Below are 21476 nucleotides of genomic sequence, written 5' to 3'. Positions count from 1 at the left end.
GCTCAGAATCCCAATATGACCTAGTTGAATATTTTGACCCCTTAGTGTGACAGAGAAAGCTTATAACAAAAATTCTATATTTTTTCAACATGCATCAATTGATGAATCATAAAAAATAGTACATTTAAATCTGCATATGTATTAGTGGGTGTTACAGCAGCGCAGTGATTATTGTCTTACAGTCAGAATGCAGTTTACAGAATCTAAATGTGTGTGTGTGCGTGTGTACAATGGTTTTGTTTGTGCCAGGTACTCTCACATCCCAGAAACATTCAGGTTATGCTAACTTGTAAGTGTGAGTGAGTTTGGGTGTATATCTGGGCATGGCAGGTGATGTATTGTTCACCTGGACAAACATGGTTTCTGCCTTCTATCTGAAGTTACCAGGATAGCCCCCCCAAAAAAAAAACACAAACTGATTAGAAAAATGAATGAATCGTGATCTAAAATAAGTGAATTCCATAGGTGACTGGCACATTTTTAAGCAGCTGTTACTGCCGTCAAACATTTGTCATCTTACTAATCTGCCTCTCTGAGCCAAGATCTGCTTTCATGGATTTTTTTGCCCCTTGTTCATTGCAGAACTTTTCCAACTGCTCCTGATGTGTTGGCTGTGTTGTGTGTTCCACACTCTACATTGCCACAGCATTCCTATTAGGCTAATGTGGATGTTGATGTTTCCCTAAACATGAAATTTCATCCATTTGTTTCAATCCTTTGTTGATTTACTGGAATATTTAGGATCATTGTCATGCTAGACAGTTTGTAGGCGGAGAAGTTGAAGTTCTGCTACTGGGCATTTTAACTTGAATCAGTACAGTAATGGCTAACCATCCAACTCCATGAGCAAAATAAGCAGCCTCAAACTGTGAAATTCCCACACTATAACCTAATATGTGAAGTCCTCCAACGCCTCTTTGGATTACACTAATAACTAAGGCCAAAATGAGTAGGTTGCTGATGGCGTAGAGGACAACTTGGACTAACTTCATGACTGCCAGTTTTTGTTTACGTAATTTTTTTTACTTAAGAAATTATATCTTTTTACTGGGCCTGCTTTATACAGTTTTAGAGGCACAATCACCCTAATGTGTTTATTCAGGTCTGGGTCACGGAGCAGCTGAAGCCTGTAACAGCAATCATAGAGTACTAGTCAGGAACAGTGTGCTAGCCTATCACAAAATGAACACATATGCAGACACACCTTCACGCGCCAATTTAGCAATACCAACTCACCTAACCTGCATGTCCTTAGACGGTGGGAAGAAACACACATGAACACGGGAGAACATGCAAACATGCAGGGAATACCTGGGATGTGAACCCTGATCTCCTTTATGCATGGCAGCACTGCTATCTCTGTGCCACCCTCTCAGCAAGATACTGAACTTGAATATAGTAACAATTTTAAGTTAAAAAATGTAGGAACTGATCTTGATTAAACAATGCTTTAATTTTAAACTTTAATATTTCAAAACCTACATTAGGTCATTGCAGTGTTTACAAATAGCACTGCATGTGGTTTAAAGGAACTAAATGAGGTGTTGAAACTTTCAAGTGGTGAAGTGGTGGTGTCATATACTCCACTTCCCTGATTAATAGATTTCCCCAATTTGTTCATCCTCCCCTCTATTCATCCATTTGAGAGCCAGATATTTCCATTTCAATTTTATTGGAAGGTAAAGCCTGTCCTAGATATCCTGACAGCATTATGCCTGAGGCAGAAAGTGAATCTGGATAGGGTACCATACTGGAACACTTTAAGGCTGCCAGTTGGGCCGACTAAATATGTTTGGGATGTAGGTAGGACAGGAGTGCAAAGAGAAACTGTACAAAGATCCACAGAGAACAGGCAAGGTAGACACAGACTGTGAGTAGGCTAAGAATCAAACGTAGAACCCAAAATCTGTAAAGCAGCAACACTAACTTCTGCATCAACATGCTTCCTAGCTTCCTTTACAGGGATTGTTTATTGAAGAGCAATACTATTTAGTGTGAATGTAGCATTGCTTTGGAAATTTGCCCCTCAAGTTAGGGGAATGAATATAAAGGCACACCTTTGAAGGAAGTGTGACTCTTATGAAAAACACCTTGCTATGCTTTGGTTTCCCATCTCATATTCTTTATAGTTAAAGACCCGCTGCTACATGACAGAAAAGAAAAAGTAGCGCTTGCACATATACAGGAAAAGAATAGTAAACGTGATTAATAACTGAATTTTAATATCCTGTCGGCTGGTTAGAGCTATCCTAATATGCAGTTATGCTCATGCTGACTCGATAATTACAGACAGAATTCAGCACTGTCCCATGTGTTCATATGTGTCATACTTTGATATGTGGTTTGTCCTTCACTTCAAACTGTGCGCTCTTCTGTTAATAATTTGTACCTTCAGTACAGCCTTGGGTACTAGAATTGCTTCCTGGAATATTTCACACAATTTAATTCTACTGCCCTCTATAGCAGTGTGCGTCCCTGTAAGTCAAGGGTTACAGAGGCCGTAGGTTTTTGTCTTAGCTGCTTTCTCAATTAGCATCTAATTTCTAGTGCCAGTGTAACATGCTTCTTTTGTCTTAATGTTAACTGAGTTGCTTTTTAAGATTCAGAACACTTATTTCTTTTTTTCATGACCGACAGCCATTCAATAATGAGATGCAAACTTGGTGATCTCAAACTCAGTCTTGCAAGACCATAATTTTTGCTCTAAACAATCTCTTAAATAGAAGACAACTCTTGCTGTTAATCAAACAGGTTTATTCTATAGCATCTTAGGAGTCTCTCACAACTTACATTTCTAGAACTGTTCATGTTCTATTTTTTTTTTCCTGACACACATACGTAGATGCAAATGCGGTCAAGATACTCCAATGGTTTCCTTTGCATTTCATTATTGTTTGGCTGCTGGTGGAGAAAAAAAAATGAAGGATTTTGAATCTTAAAAAACAAATGAATTAAGATGAAGGCAAACAAAGTATGTTCCATTAACCCCCACAACTGGTTACTACTTAAGAAAATGGATGGAGCAAAAACCTTCCAGCCACTTTGGCCCTCCAGGTTGTGAGCTGGACACCCCTGTGGTAAGACACCTGTTGTCTTAGGGCAATGATGGATGTTTCATTTTCAACTTTATTATAGTAAGACAATGTGGCAGAGACAAACATGAGTTTATAGTTTCAAAAATGAAACCTTGATCACAAAGTGACCCAGAGCAACTCTGAAGGTATGATGTAGCATTCACTGCAGCGTTCACAAATAATCTATTTGTTTACATCATCAAGAAATGTTGTACTCTATCAAAGGCTTACCAGTTCTGTCAGTGCTTTACCAATCTCTTTATGTCTCCATTATTATTTAGATTGTACTGCTTTGCCCTATTATGAAGCTTCTTCTCGACCTTCCTCATCCTCTTTCTGCATTAATTTTTACTGCCTATACATTTAGTATCATGTCTCCTCCTGACTCCTTCATTACCTGTCCTGCAGGGGACAATTTTCTTTGCAGAAATGCATTTCAGTGCAGGCTTTCCTCATAACCTCTTCATTGCTTTTTGCTGTAAGTGGAACACGGGCATAGCACAAAAGCTTTTGTCTGGATTGCTTAAGAGTCCATACCTCACCACTGTACCTATGCTATGTACACCTTAACACTGTAACTGTCTATTCTCAATTTCATATTTAGATCTTTCATAAGTTTGTTTTGCTTCCTAAAAGATTCTTTAGCCATGCCAATTTTGTTTTGATCTTTTGTAATCTAGTTTTCAATCCTTCTTCTTGTTACAATTATGTCATCCCAAAGACCTATCCTCCTTTCTTCTAGTGACTCCAATGATCTTTGTATTTTCAGTTCATATTAATTCCTTTCCATTCCATATTTTTTCCTGCTGGCACTATAGTTTTTATTGCATTTTCATTTTTACCACCTCCTCCATATCATCTACAGGTCTAATGTTCTTTTATCTATGACGCCCTATCTTCAGGCTGCTCTGTGTGGTCATTATGCAGGGAATGGATGTAGAGATGGTCCACTCCTATAAGTACTTGGGGGTCCACGTTAATGACAGGTTAGACTGGTCTCGGAACACAGAGGTACTATATAAGAAAGGGCACAGCAGGCTCTTCTTCCTTAGGAGACTGTGTTCCTTTAATGTGGGAGGGGAAATCTTCTTCACATCTTCTAAACCTCTGTGATGGCCAGTGCAATTTTCTATGCTGTGCTGTGCTGGGCAAGTAACATGTCTTCAAGAGAGGCCCACCAGATCAACAAGCTAATTATAAGGGCAGAACTCAGTTATGGGATGCACTCTTGACCCCCTGGAGTTTGTAGCAAAGGAGAGAATTAAAACAAAGCTGAGTGCCATTAAGAACAAAGCTGCACATCCCCTCTCTGACACACCAACACTGAGGACTTTCAGCAAATGAATTATTCAGCAGAAGTGGGTCAAGAAACATGACTGGAGCTCCTTTATACCAACAGCAATATGCCTGCGTAATGCCTCACTGGCACTGGGACTGCCAAGTCAGAAGTTTTGTTTCTTTTTAATTTTGTTCCTATGTAGTCACTCTAGCATATTTATATATATATATATATATATATATATATATATATATATATATATATATATATATATATATGTATGTATGTATGTATGTATGTACTGTATGTATGTATTTATTTATTTGAAGAGCTTCTGTAAAAAGCCAAATCTCATTCCTCTAAATACATTCACTGTATAAACTGAAAAGTATGAGTGACAATATTCAGCCTTTGTTGGTGCTTACCTGATTACAAAGAAATACGTTTCTCTGAGTTTACTTATGATACAGACACCCACACACACCCCTCCTGCAGTGTAGATTTTCTATGTATTTCTTTTTTTACTTTTGAAATACCAGTCTTTATTACCACCTCCATCAATTTATCATGTTTTGTGATTTTAAAAGCCTTTTCCACTGTATTATTCATAGACATGTTTAAATTAAAGTACGGTCAGTTCAAGTGCTTTTCCCATGACAGCACTGCTTCTGCTTCACTGTTTTCGACTTAGCATTCTGTCTCAATGCTGGTTACTTGTTGGAATTTCTTGTATGGGTTTATATTACAAATAGGACAGAGCCCTCTAGTGGAAAAGCTACAAAAGTGGAAGAGCACTGCTCCGACCACACTGAGTGCACATTAGTTAGAATAGTATGACTATCAAAGCTCCAACCTTGTTTATAGCCATTAATCTACTTAGAATTTTAACAAAAGTCACTCTTGGATGACCTGAGATAAAGTGGCCCTTTGGGTAAATCAGTTAATAAAAGTGAAAAACAAGCACTTTGCACAACAGGACCTCATGTAATGCATGGACCATTAGCTGAATGTTGCCTTTTGTTCTAGTAGTTTTTTGTGCTGCATTCTTCATCTGTTGTTACTATGTGAATAACACATAATTCAGTCAAGAAAAATATACAGTAGAGTTTCTTTGAACACAGCAAGGGAGAGAGTGATTTGTGGTTACACTCCAAAGGAGACATTTTGACTATTAACCTTCACCTAAGAGTTGTATCCCACAGTTAAGTACAAGGACTTATTGTCATGCAGTTAGAATATAGGGATATACATGAAAGAGTGAAAGATTTACAACATAATTTCTTTAAAAAAAAATTTACCAAGATATTTTCATACTGACTTTATGGATGCAATGAAGTATATTGGTATTGGAGAAATTCTGGTCAGCGTTTGCTTTATTGAATTTGTTATTTGTTTTAAAAAAGAAGTTCATTACATGCAAATCGTTTTAAGTGAAACCCCTTAATTTGAACCTGTGCAGATGAGCATCACACTGCCATATTTTGTGATCCTGAGTGAATCTGCTAACTTGCTAGGACCCCATGCGAAGAAACTTTAAAAAACATGTTCTATTCTGTGCCTGCTAATAGCAGCATGAGGGAAGAATGGTTAGTACTGTTGTCTTCCAGAGTTCTTACTTTCATTCCTGGCCCACAAACTGTCTGAGTGGCATGTGTATCTTCTTTCTCCCTGTGCTTTGGCAGATTTTCTCCAAGCAGTCCATCTTCCTACTTCTTAAAGACATGCATGTCAGGTTTATTAGTTATCCTAATTTGAACAAGCATGTATTAAAGTACCCTGCTGCTGATAGCTATTCCATTAATTCAAGGTTAATGCTGCTAGGATGTAATCCACTCTCTCTTGACTCTACATTGGAAGTCGGTTTAGAAACCAGATGGAGAGATATACCTGTAAGCAGCAGTGTGATGGCTCTGTGGTGCATGCTGCTCCCTCACACTTCCAGGGCTTTTGTTTGCCCTATCACTCTGTGGAGTCTGTATGTTCTCCCCTGGTCCAAGTACACTGTCCCTGTATTCCTTAGATTTCTTCCACATCTCATAGAAATTAGTGTAAGATTAATTTAGATTAACATCTCAAAGTTGTGCAGGATACATTAACTGCTATTGTGTGTGTGTGTGTGTGTGTTGGGCCTGCTGGTATAAGTTTTGGTCCCCTGAGACCCTGAACTGGACTAAGCAAGTCTGACTTTACGTTTGTGAACTGTCACCCTTTGGGAATTTCTTCCAATCTGAGGTTTCCTCCATTCTGTATTGATAAAAAGCAGGATGTAAAATCAGTATGAATGTACTGATAAATCATTTTCGGATGATCTTTCCTATAAAAGTGTTACGGAAAATAAGATTTGTTGTTGTGAATACTTAATATTCACAATTTACTTTAATCCAGTTTAGCCTCTTGTTATGGGACACTACATGAAGCGTTTCTGCTTTTATATTGGCATTCGAAGTTTGACAAATCATGCACTCATGCTTAATACAAGGATGGAGTAAGGACAGACCTTTCCCAGCACCACACGTGTGAGTGATTGGCCATGTGTATATTTTTGGTTAGCATTAGCAGAGCGTGGTTTTGGAGCTGTTTATGCAGGATTAATTTAAGTAAGTCAGAGTTGTCCACACAAAGGCAGCGATGTCTGTGTCTCAGAGAACCTACTCAGCAGCAGCTCTGTACAAACTGGAAAAAGAGCTTTTTGTGCATTTCTGCGCATGAACGCTTATCCCAACAAAGACAGGCTCTGAGCTCAGTTCAGGTTAAAAGCAACTAATAGATTTCCTGTTCAGGGTTATGTCAACATGCTGTTTTGTTAGTAATGCTGCAGAAATGGATAAGTAGCTACAATACAAGTACTGTCTTTTTTTTTTTTTTCTTTTGCCCGTTCTTAAAATACTCATTAAAAATACAGAAGGTTCGGTCATGGTTTAATTAAATCCTACAAAATTTTCTTGCTCACAGAATTGAAATTGCCAGAACTCTGCATGATCTACAGTCATAGATCCATCAACACATAAGCCAGACATATGGAGCCAACTCAGTTAGCCACTTGAGGTATATTTTGGATAAGAAAACTACAATTTAAATAACTGGTCCTCTGTAACATTTTCAGTTTTTGGTTAAGTAGAAGTCACTGCTCTGTATTTCCAGAAAGCAAAAAGAACCACAGTAATAGAGAAATGCCTTAAAATCCTACTGAGCTTTATGAGCTTTTGCTTTTCACTTCAGAATTGCCTTAAATACAACCACTGAGGTTTTATTTTAGGTTTCAAAGGTATTGTCCTTATAAGCTTGTGTGGATCTTGCCAGTTATGGAGCAGGGCAGGAAATGCATGAAACTCTTAATTAAAAATATTATTTATGCACTTTTCTTTAATGGAAGAAAGTTTACAGTACATTTCAAAAACTGGTTTGTCTAAAACACTTTGCGTTGTGTGGTTTGTGCACCTTAACTTCAGCCACCACTGCTACAATTACTGTTTTGAAATTTTTGGCTGCAGAATGGCCCAGTGGCTAATGCTGTTTGTTACCTGACAGTTCAAGTCCTGGTTTACGCATTCCAGAAATTGTTTATGTGGAATTTGCACGTTGTCTGCATGAGCTTTCATCCCAGTGCTGCGGAATTTCTCCCACATCTGAAAGACCTGCAGGTTAGGTTAATAGACAACTTTACAACTGAATGTGGGCCTGTTTGTGTGAGTGTGCTAAGTGAAGGGCAGTTTTCCAACTGCCAATTGTACAATTTTTTTTCTTAATAAATGAAAAGATGCTACTACATTATATAAAAGAATTATTGCCTATACAACATTAAAATTATGGATAAATACAGATATGAATTTGCCAATGAAAAATAAACATGTTAAATTTTCAAATTGTTTTTACTTCCCAGATTTAAAACTGGGACACTTCTCTTAGCTCTCATTGTGACAATTCTATAAAGTGGAATTCTTGAATATTAACAGGATTCAGAAAATGTTTAGACCCCTTCACTTTCCACCAACTTAATTATGATCTAGATTTAATTTTAAATGGATTAATTTCTACACTCAATAACCCTTAAGAGCAAAGTGATAACACCATTTCAGAAAGGTTTGCAAATGTGTTAAAAATCAAAACTGAGATTGTTCATTCCTGTAAGTATTCAGACCCTTTGCTGTGGCACACCACATTGCACTCATGTGCATCCTGTTTGCTTTAATACTCCTTCAGATGTGCCAAAAACGTGACTGCCTTTCTAAATGATGTCCAATCAATTCAGTTTGCCACAGGTGGACTCCAAACACCTGTGTATATGATGTCCACAATTCACATAGCATGTCAGGACAAAAAGCAAGTCATGAAGTCCAAAGGACTCTCTATAGACCTTCATGATTAGATTGTGGTGAGGCACAGATCAGGGCAAGAGTAGAACACAATTTCTAAAGCTTGCGATGTTGCCAGGAGCACAATGGCCTCTGTAATTGTGATATGGAAGACATGTGGAACCACCAGGACTCTTTCACCAGGACTTTTTCTAGATGGCCAGCTCTTCCTAGAAACTCACTAACTGGGCAAGAAGGGTACTCTTTTACTGAGCTTCAAAAGTCCTCTGCTGAGAAGGGAGAACCTGTTTGAAGGACCACCATCTCAATATCACTCCATCAATAAGTCTTCTTTAGGCAAGAAGAAGGGACCTGAGTTGACTCGAAAGCTTGCATATTGTAATCTTTCTAGTTAGCCAATAAAAGGTGTCATTTTGCTTGTCTTTTCTCTACATTCATAATGGCTAACACGGTACAACACCCTCTGTATTGCCTTTCCCAAGATTTCTTTAGTACTAGGAAGAGACCCCTCCCAGGTAGGTTGGGTGTGCAATGGGTGTGAAAACTGGGTAAACAGAACACACAAAACAGAACACAATAATCCTCTGCAAAGAGCTCGATGACCAATCTGTCATTCGTAAAATATCCGCACTTGCTCTAACACAATAAAAAATGACTTGCTACTCTATTTGCAGCCTTTATTCTAGCCAACATTACCTTCATACTGTAACTCCAAGAATGGGCTTTGGTTTTTCAGCCATGGACTGTGTGTGTTGATTTCTACTGGGAGCTGGATGAGTGCCTTTGTAAACTGAGATCAAATGCCTTTTGAGCAGGTGTCCACATTTCACAAAGTACCAGCATAGCTTGTGCTAAGAGAGTAAGAGTGTTTGATGGGAATAAAGTGGAATCAGCAGCTAGCTCCCAGCGGAGAAAGCTTAAATGTTATTCAGCTGAAGTTATTCAGCATGGTGACCATCTTTATTGCACCTGTTCTGTTCTGTGTTGTACAAGCAAACGATAAATTATTCTCTTATCCTTGTAAAGTCATCTTAGGGCACTCACAGATGTACCAACTGCCATATAAAGTTTGTCTGTGAATTTTCTGTACCTGTATTTTCAATGCTAGAGCCTATCCTGGTGAAATCGGGAATAAGATTCAAATCAATGCTGAACAGGACACTGGTACATTGCAGGGCACACTCAGGTATGTACCCACAATCACTCATCCCAGGCAAATTTACAATCCCCAGTTAGCCTAACATGCACATATTTGGGATGTACTAGAAAACCTTGCAAACTCCACACAGAAAGTGGCAAGGATAGTTATTAAACTCAGATACGTGCAGCTGATAGGCATACAACTTTTATCTCAGCCATTCTGTTCTTTCGGTTTTAGGTTTCTTATTGTGAATGAAGCCTGACAATAAATTTGAAATCATTGTAAACATGCAGTTTTATTTATTTAATGCATTTTGGGACACCTTTTGAGGACATAATTTATATTTTTCCAAAAACATATATGTTTCAATGAGCTTCATGAAATTGTGTAATATAAAAACTATATAGACTTATCCCAACAGTCTGCAGTTGAGACTTGTAATATAAATTGAGATTAGCTAATGTAGTAGAAATCAACTTCTTAATTAAACAAAGAAACATCCTCTAACAGGACAAATCTGATAAAACCTCTGAGTCAGCAATCAGACAGGAGAAAAACTTGTCCATCTCATCATTTATTGTACCTGCAGCACCAAGCTGAGGAGGGAGCATTCTTACAGCAGTCTGCTACAGCATGATGAGAGTAATCTGAGAAAGCAAGGATAGAGGTTCATTTACATACAGTGTCAATCAATGCGTGCATTTTACTCTTGTTTGTTGTTTGGTTTGTTTTATTGTTTACAGGATGGTAGTGAGACCAGCTATGTTATATGGGTTGGAGACGATGGCAGTGACCAGAAAGAAGGAGACAGAGATGGAGGTGGCAGAGTTAAAGATGCTAAGATTTATATTGGGTGTGATGAGGATGGACAGGATTAGAAACAAGTACATTAGAGGGTCAGCTCAGGTTGGACAGTTGGGAGACAAAGTCAGAGAGGTGAGATTGTGTTGGTTTGGACACGTGCAGAGGAGAGATGCTGGGTATATTGGGAGAAGGATGCTAAGGATAGAGCTGCCAGGGAAAAGGAAAAGAGGAAGGCCTAAGAGAAGATTTATGGATGTGGTGAGAGAGGACATGCAGGTGATGGTGTAAAGATGTTTCATTGGGTTACACCCAAATGACTTACAGGGTATATAAAATAAAATTCTGTTTTATTATATTTGATCCTTCTGATACCCTTTGGGTTGAGTCACCACCCTTGAAATTTCTGTGTATGTAACAACTGTCCATTCTAGTTGTTTACAGGACATCTGCAGATTTCTTAGTCATTGTAAAGCACTTTGGCCACAGCATTTCTATATTGCTGCGGTGGGTTGGCACCCTGCCCAGGATTGTTTCCTGCCTTGTGCCCTGTGTTGGCTGGGATTGGCTCCAGCAGACCCCCGTGACCCTGTTCGGATTCAGCGGGTTGGAAAATGGATGGATGGATGGATTTCTATATTGTTTTAAATGTGCTTTATAAATAAATTGACATTGACTCCTTTGTCTTTGTTGCCCACTTAACCTTAATCTGGGTTCCTGATATACCTGAACAGGTTTCTGACTTGTATTAACCCTTTATGCTATTTCTTTAGGATGAATGCTATATTTTAATATGGAAAGCATATCAAAACACTTTATCCTAAATGACTATGTCACTCCAAAGTCTAATTTTTCTTTCACGCTTAAATAGAGTTTAATTAGTTATTTTCATTTACTTATATTGTTTCCCTTAGAATTATAGTAGTCTCTTCTGTATGTGTGTATATGAGGCCTTAATATTTCTATTCTTCTAACAGTGCCTGACAGTCCATCTTTTGTTACTTTACAAGTGCTTTCCATGTATTCATTACTTTGCATGCTGCCTTTTTTTAGTGCCCCTGTCTCGACTAACCTATCACTCATTACTGCCAGTTGGTTCCTGGTGCATTCAGATCATCCCATTTCTTTGAGACTTGATGCCAGGGCTGTTGCCAGTGTTTACTTCTCATTAAGTGTAATGCATTAAAAGGTGTAGTCCCAAGGTACTGGTGTTTGCATTTCTTGCATTTTGTATCTGTCTAGATTCCTCTACCAGATTTAAACCAGAAATCCATCAAAGAAGATGATAATTGAAATTTGGCTGATTAATAAAGTGGATGTCTTTTTTTAGCAACTTTTTATATTTTGAACCTCAAAGTTTAATGTTGTTTTTCATTAGGCCACTTGCAATTCACGGTATTATGACGCATGCTGCTGTATTATTCCCAGCACTAATAAATGTTGTTGTGTTGCCTCTTTTGTTCCTTAACTGTTTGAGGGCTGAATATTTTCTCCAAAAAACAGTTTCTGAAAAGTAATGGTTTCACACAGAAATCAACATAAAACATCTGTTGCTGCATGCTGTGGCTGCCAGTTTGCCAAGAATATGCATCTGGCTTGCTGCCAGGCTGTCTTTGCATGGCTGAGTCAAAGTCACAGTGCATTGCAATCTGGTTTCTACCTCTTATCATTGTTAAGTGGCAGTCCTCCCTGGCGAACATTGTCAGTACAATGATTAGCTGGGGACCAATCACCTGAAGCTGGAACCTGACATTCGTTTCCAATCACTTGTATCAAAATCTGAGTCCAACGTGTCCAGTTCAGAGATAACAGGCAAAACGTCTTCCACGGAGTGTTTTGCTTTACACATTCACTTTGATCTCTTGCCAAATGTCAGTGCCATTTTTGCCGTTGTTTGCGCCTTGCTACTCACATGAGGGCAGGAAATCTCGGTCAAACCAATGAATCTAATTTTCCTTCTAGCAACAAGCGTCCAACTAAAACATAACGGTTGGTTTTGTCAAAGCTTACAGTCGATTACCATCGTCAACTCCTCCTTTTGACAAAAGTTGACATCAGCCGTGAAAGAGTTAAGTTGCATTGGTACCTCTGAATTCCAAAATGATGTGAGTTGCACATCTGTTTGTGAGTTCAACTGTCCAGCATTGTGCTGCTTGTGCATCTCCACATAGATTATTTGAAGTCTTCTTCAAAATAGGTTTGTAGATTGATTGACAAACAGAGCTCCATGCTATAAGAGTGGGCCCAGGATTGTCCCGTCTTGTCAGTCTGGGGGAAATAGGAGGAATTTGGGTAGCCTAAGTTTTCATGAATGGTCATAATTAGACGTTATCTATTTATAGATTCTTAGGCACAGACATTTAAATCTGGCAATCTTGCTGCTATTTTACATATCATTTGATAATTCACCATATGCTTATACTGTTATCATAAAATGAAATGCAATATCAAGTAGTCATAATTTACATTACTAGAAAGCTGAGAATGTTTACTTTTAGGTCCACTTGGAGCTAAAGGATTATCATATATTGTATTATAAACACTTCAGCATTTTTATTTCAGGTGTGCTGTTAGATCCGGAGTCTTACAGATATTGGCAGTCAAACTACTGGCTGATGAGATGCACAAATGCAAAGAAAGTGTCCTTCAGTTAGTTCACATTTTCAATGGACATAATATATGATTATTAATTAAACTTTTTGTTCACCAAAGCCATTTGTTGACAAAAAATTTCAGAAATATTTGGTGAATTATTGGAATAATATCTTGTTTAACCTCCCCCAGAACTCTAATGTTGGCTTCAGTAGTGACAGGAAAGACAGATTGGCATCTTATATATTAAGGCAGGTTTTTTTTTTTTTGCAAATGGAGAAATGGAAATATGTGAATGTAATTTCATTTTACTTGTTTTGATAGATCTAATTTTAAAAATTTTATTTTTTTAAGTAAGTTTTATTAAATACATACACAGTACACTTGTTAAACTGCATGGATACTTATGTGAGGATTTTTAGTTTATCTTGCATTAATTACAAAAAGGCCCAGGATATATCAAAGAAATGCACATATTTAACAGGCTATGTGCTGTCCTGCGATAATGCCCTGGGTAAGCATTTAGAAATAAGGATGGATGGATGGACATTTAAGTAAAAGTGTCATCTCTGCAGGTGCCCATGATCAGGTCTGCCTCCTTGATTTATATTCAAGAGATTCTTATGATAACATAACATTTTCATTTTTTTTCACTTCTGTGCACTGAAAGATAGCAATGCTCTGTTAACATAAACTAATCAAATTAGCAACGGCTACTGAAACCTTGTTTTCTTTTTTGCAGTTTGAGAATAACTTTTACTTTATTACGATTATTTTAGATGATTATGATACATTTTCCGAAAAGTATTGGCACCTGTGAAATACTAGGATCAGCGAAATTACTCCTCCTAATATGTTTTTTCAGTCAGTCATTTTCCAACCCGCTCTATCCTAACATAGGGTCACGGGGGTCTGCTGGAGCTAATCCCAGCCAACACAGGGTGCAAGGCAGGGAACAAATCCCGGGCAGGGTGCCAGTCCACTGCAGGGCACCCACCTCCACACACCAAGCACACACTAGAGACAATTTAGGATCGCCAATGCACCTAATCTGCATGTCTTTGGACTGTGGGAGGAAACCGGAGCACCCAGAGGAAACCCACGCAGACAAACTCCATGCAGGGAGGACCTGGGAAGTGAACCTGGGTCTCCTAACTGCGAGGCAGCAGTGCTACCACTGCGCCACCGTGCTGCCCTAATATGTTTTGTCTCTTACTTTATATCTGTACGTACAGCGCTTATATAATAGCATGTCATTTTTCAGATGATTCAGTGAGTGGAGGACACAGTCAGACAGCATCTGAAGACACAAACACCAACCAGCAGAGTGATAGCCCCACTGGGATGCCCTGGAGTAAGTATTAATGGGTGTCAAGAGCCACAGTCTTTCTTTTTAACTCCAGATGTGGTACCCTGCAATTTATCAATTTAATGTGGTATGTGTTCTGAGGTATTGGGGTTACATAAATCATTCCACAAATAACTACTGGACTAAGGGTTAGTGTTGAACCTTTTATAATGTTCCTTTGGGGACATCAACTGAAAGAGCAACTTTAAAATAAGTGTTCATTATTATTCAATAAATTAGCATCATGTGGGTTACAACAAAAGGGAAACAGTTAAAAGGGACTAGGTAACACTTCCCAAAGAACACAAAGAAAACATTCAAAAGAAACTCTCTCTAGCATTTCATACATTAGCAAACCTGCTTAATCCCATTCCAGGTTGAAGGAAGGGACCTATCCCCTCAGCACGGGGTACAAGGCAAGAAACGGCCCTGAACAGATCACTACACACCCAGACTGACACTCATGCAATTATTTTTTTTCTGAGGTTATTTACCTTTGATTTAATAGTTCAGCCATTTTCCTGCTGACGTAAATACCTTCCAATCAAAACTCGTCTTTCTTAAGGCCATGTCACATTAGTCACCAGTGATTTTCAGTTGTAACCTTCATTTTCATAATCCTAGCGAGTCGGAGGAAGTCCGCAGCTCACTACTGGGAAGGTGAGTTATCTAGTATGACATTCTCAGAAGCTCAATCCAACTCGCCCGTGATTCGACCAGAAAAAATCAAAAAGGTTCTGGGAACTATTTTGTTGCCTTAAAGTTGAAATCCTTCTACACAAACTAGAGTAGGAATGTATGGTACATAATTTGAACCACTGCCTCCACGTTTATAAGATTTTGGTTCATAGTGAAATGGCAAATATCCCATACTGAAGTCCAAATGGGTATATCTTACCACACATAACAGAGTTACGTTTGTTGCTTTGTCTTTTTCAGTAAAGCCACGCTTCACTCAGCCCGCAAAAATGCGTCAGAGAGTGTTGGCCCGACCTGTTGGAAGTTCAGTGAGGCTTAAATGCTTAGCAAGTGGAAATCCACAGCCTGAGATATCTTGGTGGAAGGATGAGAGACCTCTCCCTACTCCGAGGAACAAGAGCCGGAAACAATGGACACTTATCTTGAAGAATCTCAAGCCAGAGGACACCGGCAAATATACCTGTCATGTTTTCAGTCAAGTTGGACAGATAAATGCCACTTACAAAGTGGATGTAGTAGGTAGGATTTTTAAATTGGTGGCTAAATGACAGAATTTGTAATTGCTTAGTACAGTACTACACCTTTCATCTTTAAAATCACAATCTGTTGAGGTCTGATCAGCTTTTGTCTTGTTGCCCATTCTTCTAAGCTCATCTTTTTGTTTTTTGTTTTTTTTGTGGTACAGAGCGCACTAAATCAAAGCCCATCCTAACAGGAAGTCATCCAGTCAACACCACTGTAGAATTTGGAGGTACTGCGTCATTCCAGTGCAAGGTCCATAGTGACGTCAAGCCAGTCATCCAGTGGCTAAAGCGAGTGGATCAAGGCACTGAAGCACGATACAATTCCACGCTGGAAGTGGGCGGCCAGAGATTTGTGGTGATGCCAACAGGGGATGTTTGGTCACGGCCAGATGGCTCTTACCTCAATAAACTGATGATAGTAAAGGCCAAAGATGAAGATGCTGGAATGTATATCTGCCTTGGAGCCAATACCATGGGCTACAGTTTCCGTAATGCCTACCTCACTGTGCTGCCGGGTAAGTAACTGGGTGACATACTATAGAAAGATGGCAGGGAGACTGAATAAAAATAAAGGCCTTCACAAGTGCAGTGAAGCATATTGGCATCCAAAGAGTTTTAACCATATCTACGTGTGGAAGTATGTGTGTCTGTCCGGCTCAGAAGTGAGAGGGTAAGGGCTCCACCTCCGAGGAAACAGAAAACTCGCTTGGCCGCTAATAACACAAGCGAGGTCAGCACGTCAGAAAAACTAAACTTCAGAAGAAAGACAAAGACGCTTAGCCGCTAACATTGGTAAAATGGTATCCCTTTTACTTTTCCTCCCGCCGCTAATGCACAAGCGATGTGAGCACGTCGGCAAAACGAAACTTCCTAGGAGAGAGATGGCCAGAGTAGTTCCATTCAATTACCTGACATCTCTACATTTCAGTTTTTTTTCTGACGATTTTAATAGTTTCTAGGACCCCAGGCTTTTTACAGAATGGACTTACACAGCTAGTGTTTTATAATTAACAGAAATATTTAAAGGGATATTTGTTGGCTTCATTTACAACTTAACAAAACAAATAAAAGTTGATGTCAATCATTTGTGAGGATAATTTTTTTTAAAATTCTGAACAAAATTAGCACCTAAGTACTGGCACTCCGAGCTTTTAGGCTGGACAGCCAGTTCCTTCTTGTAAGCAGAAGTCCGCTTGATGCATCCTTTTACTGAAATTTTGCTCCACTCTCCAATGGTGAATTTTTGTATTATTCAATTTTAAATGGATGCCTTTGTCCCACTGCTGTTTTCAGTTCTTACCATGTGTTTTCTAAGTAATTCAAATCAGAATCCATTTGCTTTATCTTTTTAGGGACAATGGTTAATTTTTATTTGATTCTATAATTTACACTTTAAAAATTTATGCAATAATTTATTATCTGTAAGATATTAAGCAGCCCTGAATTTTTTGTGAGAATCCTCCACAATTTAGAATATGTCTACAGGATAGCTCTGACACTTGTCCATTGCTAGTTTCCTTTTTAGCAGCATATTACCAGAGATGTTCTCTGCCACCAATAGCAATTATAAGTTAACCTTTTACTAATAAATAATCTAATGCAATGGTTCTTAACCTATAAAACTTCCATTGGAGCTGCTGGATGACTGAAAATAACAGCAGCTAAACACCTAAATCACTAAAAACCAAGCTACATTAGGGGTGTCAGACTTAAGCCCCACTGGGCTGGATCCAGCCCTATAATCTTTTTAAAGTGGCTCACCTCATCAGTATTCAAAGCATGTTACATATGGCCTGCAATGATTGTTTGTTTTATGAAAGATTCCATTTAAAGTGTTTCATATATAAATTGTATCAAAATGTTTAGGTGGATTACATTTACACCTGGCATTAAAGTGCGTGTTCTGTATCCGCATCATGTCCGGATAGAGACTGAATGGACTCCCCACATACACAAAACAATTTAGGGTTTAGCGGCTGCTCATGTTTATCTGAATTTCTGAAAATCCATTATGTTAAGCCTGCAGTGGGTTGGCACCCTGCCCGGGATTGGCTCCTGCCTTGTGCCCTGTGTTGGCTGGGATTGGCTCCAGCAGACCCCCGTGACCCTGTGTTTGGATTCAGCAGGTTGGAAAATGGATGGATGGATGGATTGTGTTAAGCGAGGCTATTGCTGATGGAAACACTCCTGTGTTTAATCCAGAGGATATTTAACTATGCAATGATCAATGACTGTTTTTTTTCTTTTTTTTCAAACATGCTTAATCATTTTAACCTTAAAGTAAAATGTAATACTTAAGCTGAGTGAGTAGTGGGCAGCTTGTGGTATCAAAAAATATATGCAGTGTCAAAATCAGTATTTTTGCAATTACTGGTTATTATTTATCCCTATAAATGCCTAGCTGATTTATGATTAAGAAATTCAGGCATTAGAGAAATAACTTTTTTTTTTAAATGGCCTATTCATTTTGCATTCTGGTTTAAAAACAAACAGGCAGTATAATAGTACTAGGAACAAATATGATTAACAATAAATGTAAGCATCTTTATTAAGACTGCAACAAAAGTCCAACAGGGGAATATCATATACATTGGGGGGACCTTAGAGGAATAAAGTTAGAGAACCACTTTTCTAATAAATGATCACTAATTCCGTATTCTTCTTGCAGATCCCAAAGTGGAGAAGACAATCACCCCTCCACACCTCAGCACAGGCTTGCCATGGCCTGTAATTATTGGGATTCCAGCGGCAGCTCTTCTGATTGTCGGCACCATAGTCCTTTGGCTTTGTCACACCCATCGACGAAGCAATGCCTTACCTCCCCGTCCTCACCGGGACCACCAGTTGCCTGACAAAGAATGCTCCCCCATTGGCACCACTGAATATGCATCACAACGACTAATTGGCGCGGGGCCACCTCAGCTGGCTTCGCAACCAAAAATGTACTCGAAGGTCTACACGGATGTGCACACGCACACCCACTCACATGTAGAAGGAAAAGTCCACCAGCATCAGCATTTCCACTTCCAGTGTTAACTTGATGGGAACAGCCTGTTGCATTGTCGAAAAAAAACTCTCGCGTATCTGAGCCTGAGTCCCATAAACTCCAGTGCCAACACTTCCCATGTATGGAGACTAACACTTGTGAGCAAGGGACTCCTCTTTCTGCCTCAGTTTCGCCTGGGATGCCGTATAAAGTCTCCAGGTCAGCCATAATGTGTGTACGTGCAGTTACAGTATTTTACCTTGGTTAAGAAAACAATCAGTGAGAAACACTGCATCAGGTCTGTTCTGTAAGGAGCAATATGCCGTAATCCAAATAGCCATTTTATTTGTAAAGCTAAAAATGTAAATATTTTTAAATTATTTAACTTTTTTAAGTAAGAATAAGAATATAATATAACAAACATATAAGCTCACTTAAGATGGAATCGAATGTTAGACTGTGATAATTTTGCTGAGCTAAAGTAGCATTGTTTACAAATCTCTTGTTTAATGATGGTGTTCAAAAACAGGATGGTAAAGTTTAAGACAGAGGCGGGAATCTCCGAGCCAGAGACACCGGTGCTGCTCTCCATTCTTAGTGCCTAAACAAGTGCTTTCATTATAAAAGTATCATGATTTGTACTTTTAAATTGGTAACCTCTACATGCCTGGGATCAACAGCCTAAGGACGGCTAATGGTCAGTTTCATTGGCTTTGCATGGCACATCTTTAGGTGTGTTTGTTCATCTTTTGTGCGACCACCGAATTCAATCAGCCTATCAAAGAGTCCGATAAAGACATGTGCATAATGTGGGTGAGCCGCAGATAATGACGATTCAACAATGTGTTTGCCACCTAACGTCATTTGGGTTCTGATTATTTTCCCTACCTGTACATCCGGGCCAAAGCCTAGATTACCTGGCCTTCATTTCTTTGCATTTGCGCCTCAGTGTGGGTGTTTTTTTTTTTTGTTTTTTTTGCAGGAAAATATTTTGTATAGTTTTGTATAGTATAGTTGTGCCCACTCAAGTTATCCTTTGGACTGTTTCAGTGATTCAACTATGCATTTGTCTCCTGTTTTGTTTTTTTGTTTTTTTCTTTGGTCCTTCCTAACACAATTCCATCTTTATGCCAAAATCTGACTGGAGTTGTAGTGATACAACAATCAATTCAAGTACAACTTCTACAAGGTAGAAGTGTGCAGTCATTTACAGCTGAAGACAAGCCAGCAGATGTAATGTGTCACTCAATGGTGATTTGGAGACCACTTGTTTACAGCAGAATTTGGGAGCCAAAGTTTGAGGAGGACCTCTTATTATTCTTGCTAAACTCCTTATCATTGCATTTCCATGAGAATGAACAGACTGGAACTGTCCCTCAGCTGAATCAATGGCTAAAATCACTACCTAATTGAGCGGAAGGAAGATCAGGGTGATGGCACAGTAGACTGCAGGCGTACGTGAGTGGAGCTGAGCACAAACATGAAATTAAGCAAATCCGATAAGGATGCAACCAAAAATCCACCTTCTGTTTTTCAAGTATGGAGTGACATGTTGTAACAAATTGCCTTCTGATGTTGTGTTTGATATATTGGTCTCCTGCAATTCTGCATAGGGTTTGACATTGGCAAAAAGCCACTTGCCATGAGGCACTCCATGGCATCGCCACCTGCAGCACCACATAACTGAAGCAAAAAAGCTGCCTTCTAGTCCTGAGAACTAATTTGAAGTGGACCCCCACCAATGAATTGAACATGGTGAGAGAGAAGTGAAAAAATGATCTTACATAAAATGTATCATGTCTACAGGGATGTGTGTGTCTTATAAGTCAATGGTAATCAACGTTAGTGCCTGCTGCAGCTTTTCCCCTGCCTGGGCCAGATGCACCAACATAATGGGCCAAATGGAATTATCACTGCACTACAGCAGGCCCACACCATGATGCCATCTCCGCACAGATTATAACTTCTTGTTAAAGGGTGTTTTGACTTGTCCAGCCATTGTAAACAACATTGGGCTCATGTTTCAGAGCTCCTCTCTCATGTAGGATTGAAGCCAAGTCTTCAGATGAGCAGCTACATCCCTGGTATATTCATTGCAAAGCAGGAGGAGCAAGAATATCTGTTTTGCCTGGTGCCAGCATGATTTATGTATTAATAAAAATATCTAAGACAGCTACTTTAATAACTATATTTCTTTATTGGACAAAGTCATTGCCATGTCCCCTTTTTATAGGAAATCTTAACTGAAAAGTGTCCTTGGTATACAGTTCCTGCCTTTGGTTTTAAACAGCGTTTGGTATATAACAGAACATGGTGTTCTTCACAAACATGCTGGCTGACACATTTCTAATGTACATCCAGAAACAAAATGTTGCATGCTTTATATGTACTTAGAGATGTGTTTGCGGTCCTATGTTTAAAATGTTTTTCATAATTAAAAATAATTATTTCAACAGTGTGAATTGAGATTTTCTGTCCACTCCAATATCTACTCTCTCTCTCTGTCTATATATCTATACTAATAAAAGGCAAAGCCCTCACTGACTCACTGACTGACTGACTGACTGACTGACTGACTGACTGACTGACTCATCACTAATTCTCCAACTTCCCGTGTAGGTAGAAGGCTGAAATTTGGCAGGCTCATTCCTTACAGCTTACTTACAAAAGTTAGGCGGGTTTCATTTTGAAATTCTACGCGTAATGGTCATAACTGGAA

General features: G+C 38.9%; 1 protein-coding gene across 1 annotated transcript in view; it reads left to right on the top strand.

Moving 5' to 3' along the window:
• The window catches only part of LOC114660274 (fibroblast growth factor receptor-like 1), a 116998-nt gene extending 95779 nt beyond the window's left edge, over positions 1-21219 (top strand). The window contains exons 4-7 of the mRNA XM_028812874.2: positions 14465-14554; positions 15488-15766; positions 15933-16286; positions 18440-21219. Coding sequence (XP_028668707.2) covers positions 14465-14554; positions 15488-15766; positions 15933-16286; positions 18440-18807 — 1091 coding nt within the window. The 3' untranslated portion in view covers positions 18808-21219. The remainder of the gene's footprint in view (positions 1-14464; positions 14555-15487; positions 15767-15932; positions 16287-18439) is intronic.
• Positions 21220-21476: the final 257 nt, after the last annotated feature.

Source organism: Erpetoichthys calabaricus, chromosome 11 (assembly GCF_900747795.2).
Source record: "Erpetoichthys calabaricus chromosome 11, fErpCal1.3, whole genome shotgun sequence".
NCBI classification, from domain to species: domain Eukaryota; kingdom Metazoa; phylum Chordata; class Cladistia; order Polypteriformes; family Polypteridae; genus Erpetoichthys; species Erpetoichthys calabaricus.
This window is presented reverse-complemented; position numbering and strand designations above follow the sequence as displayed.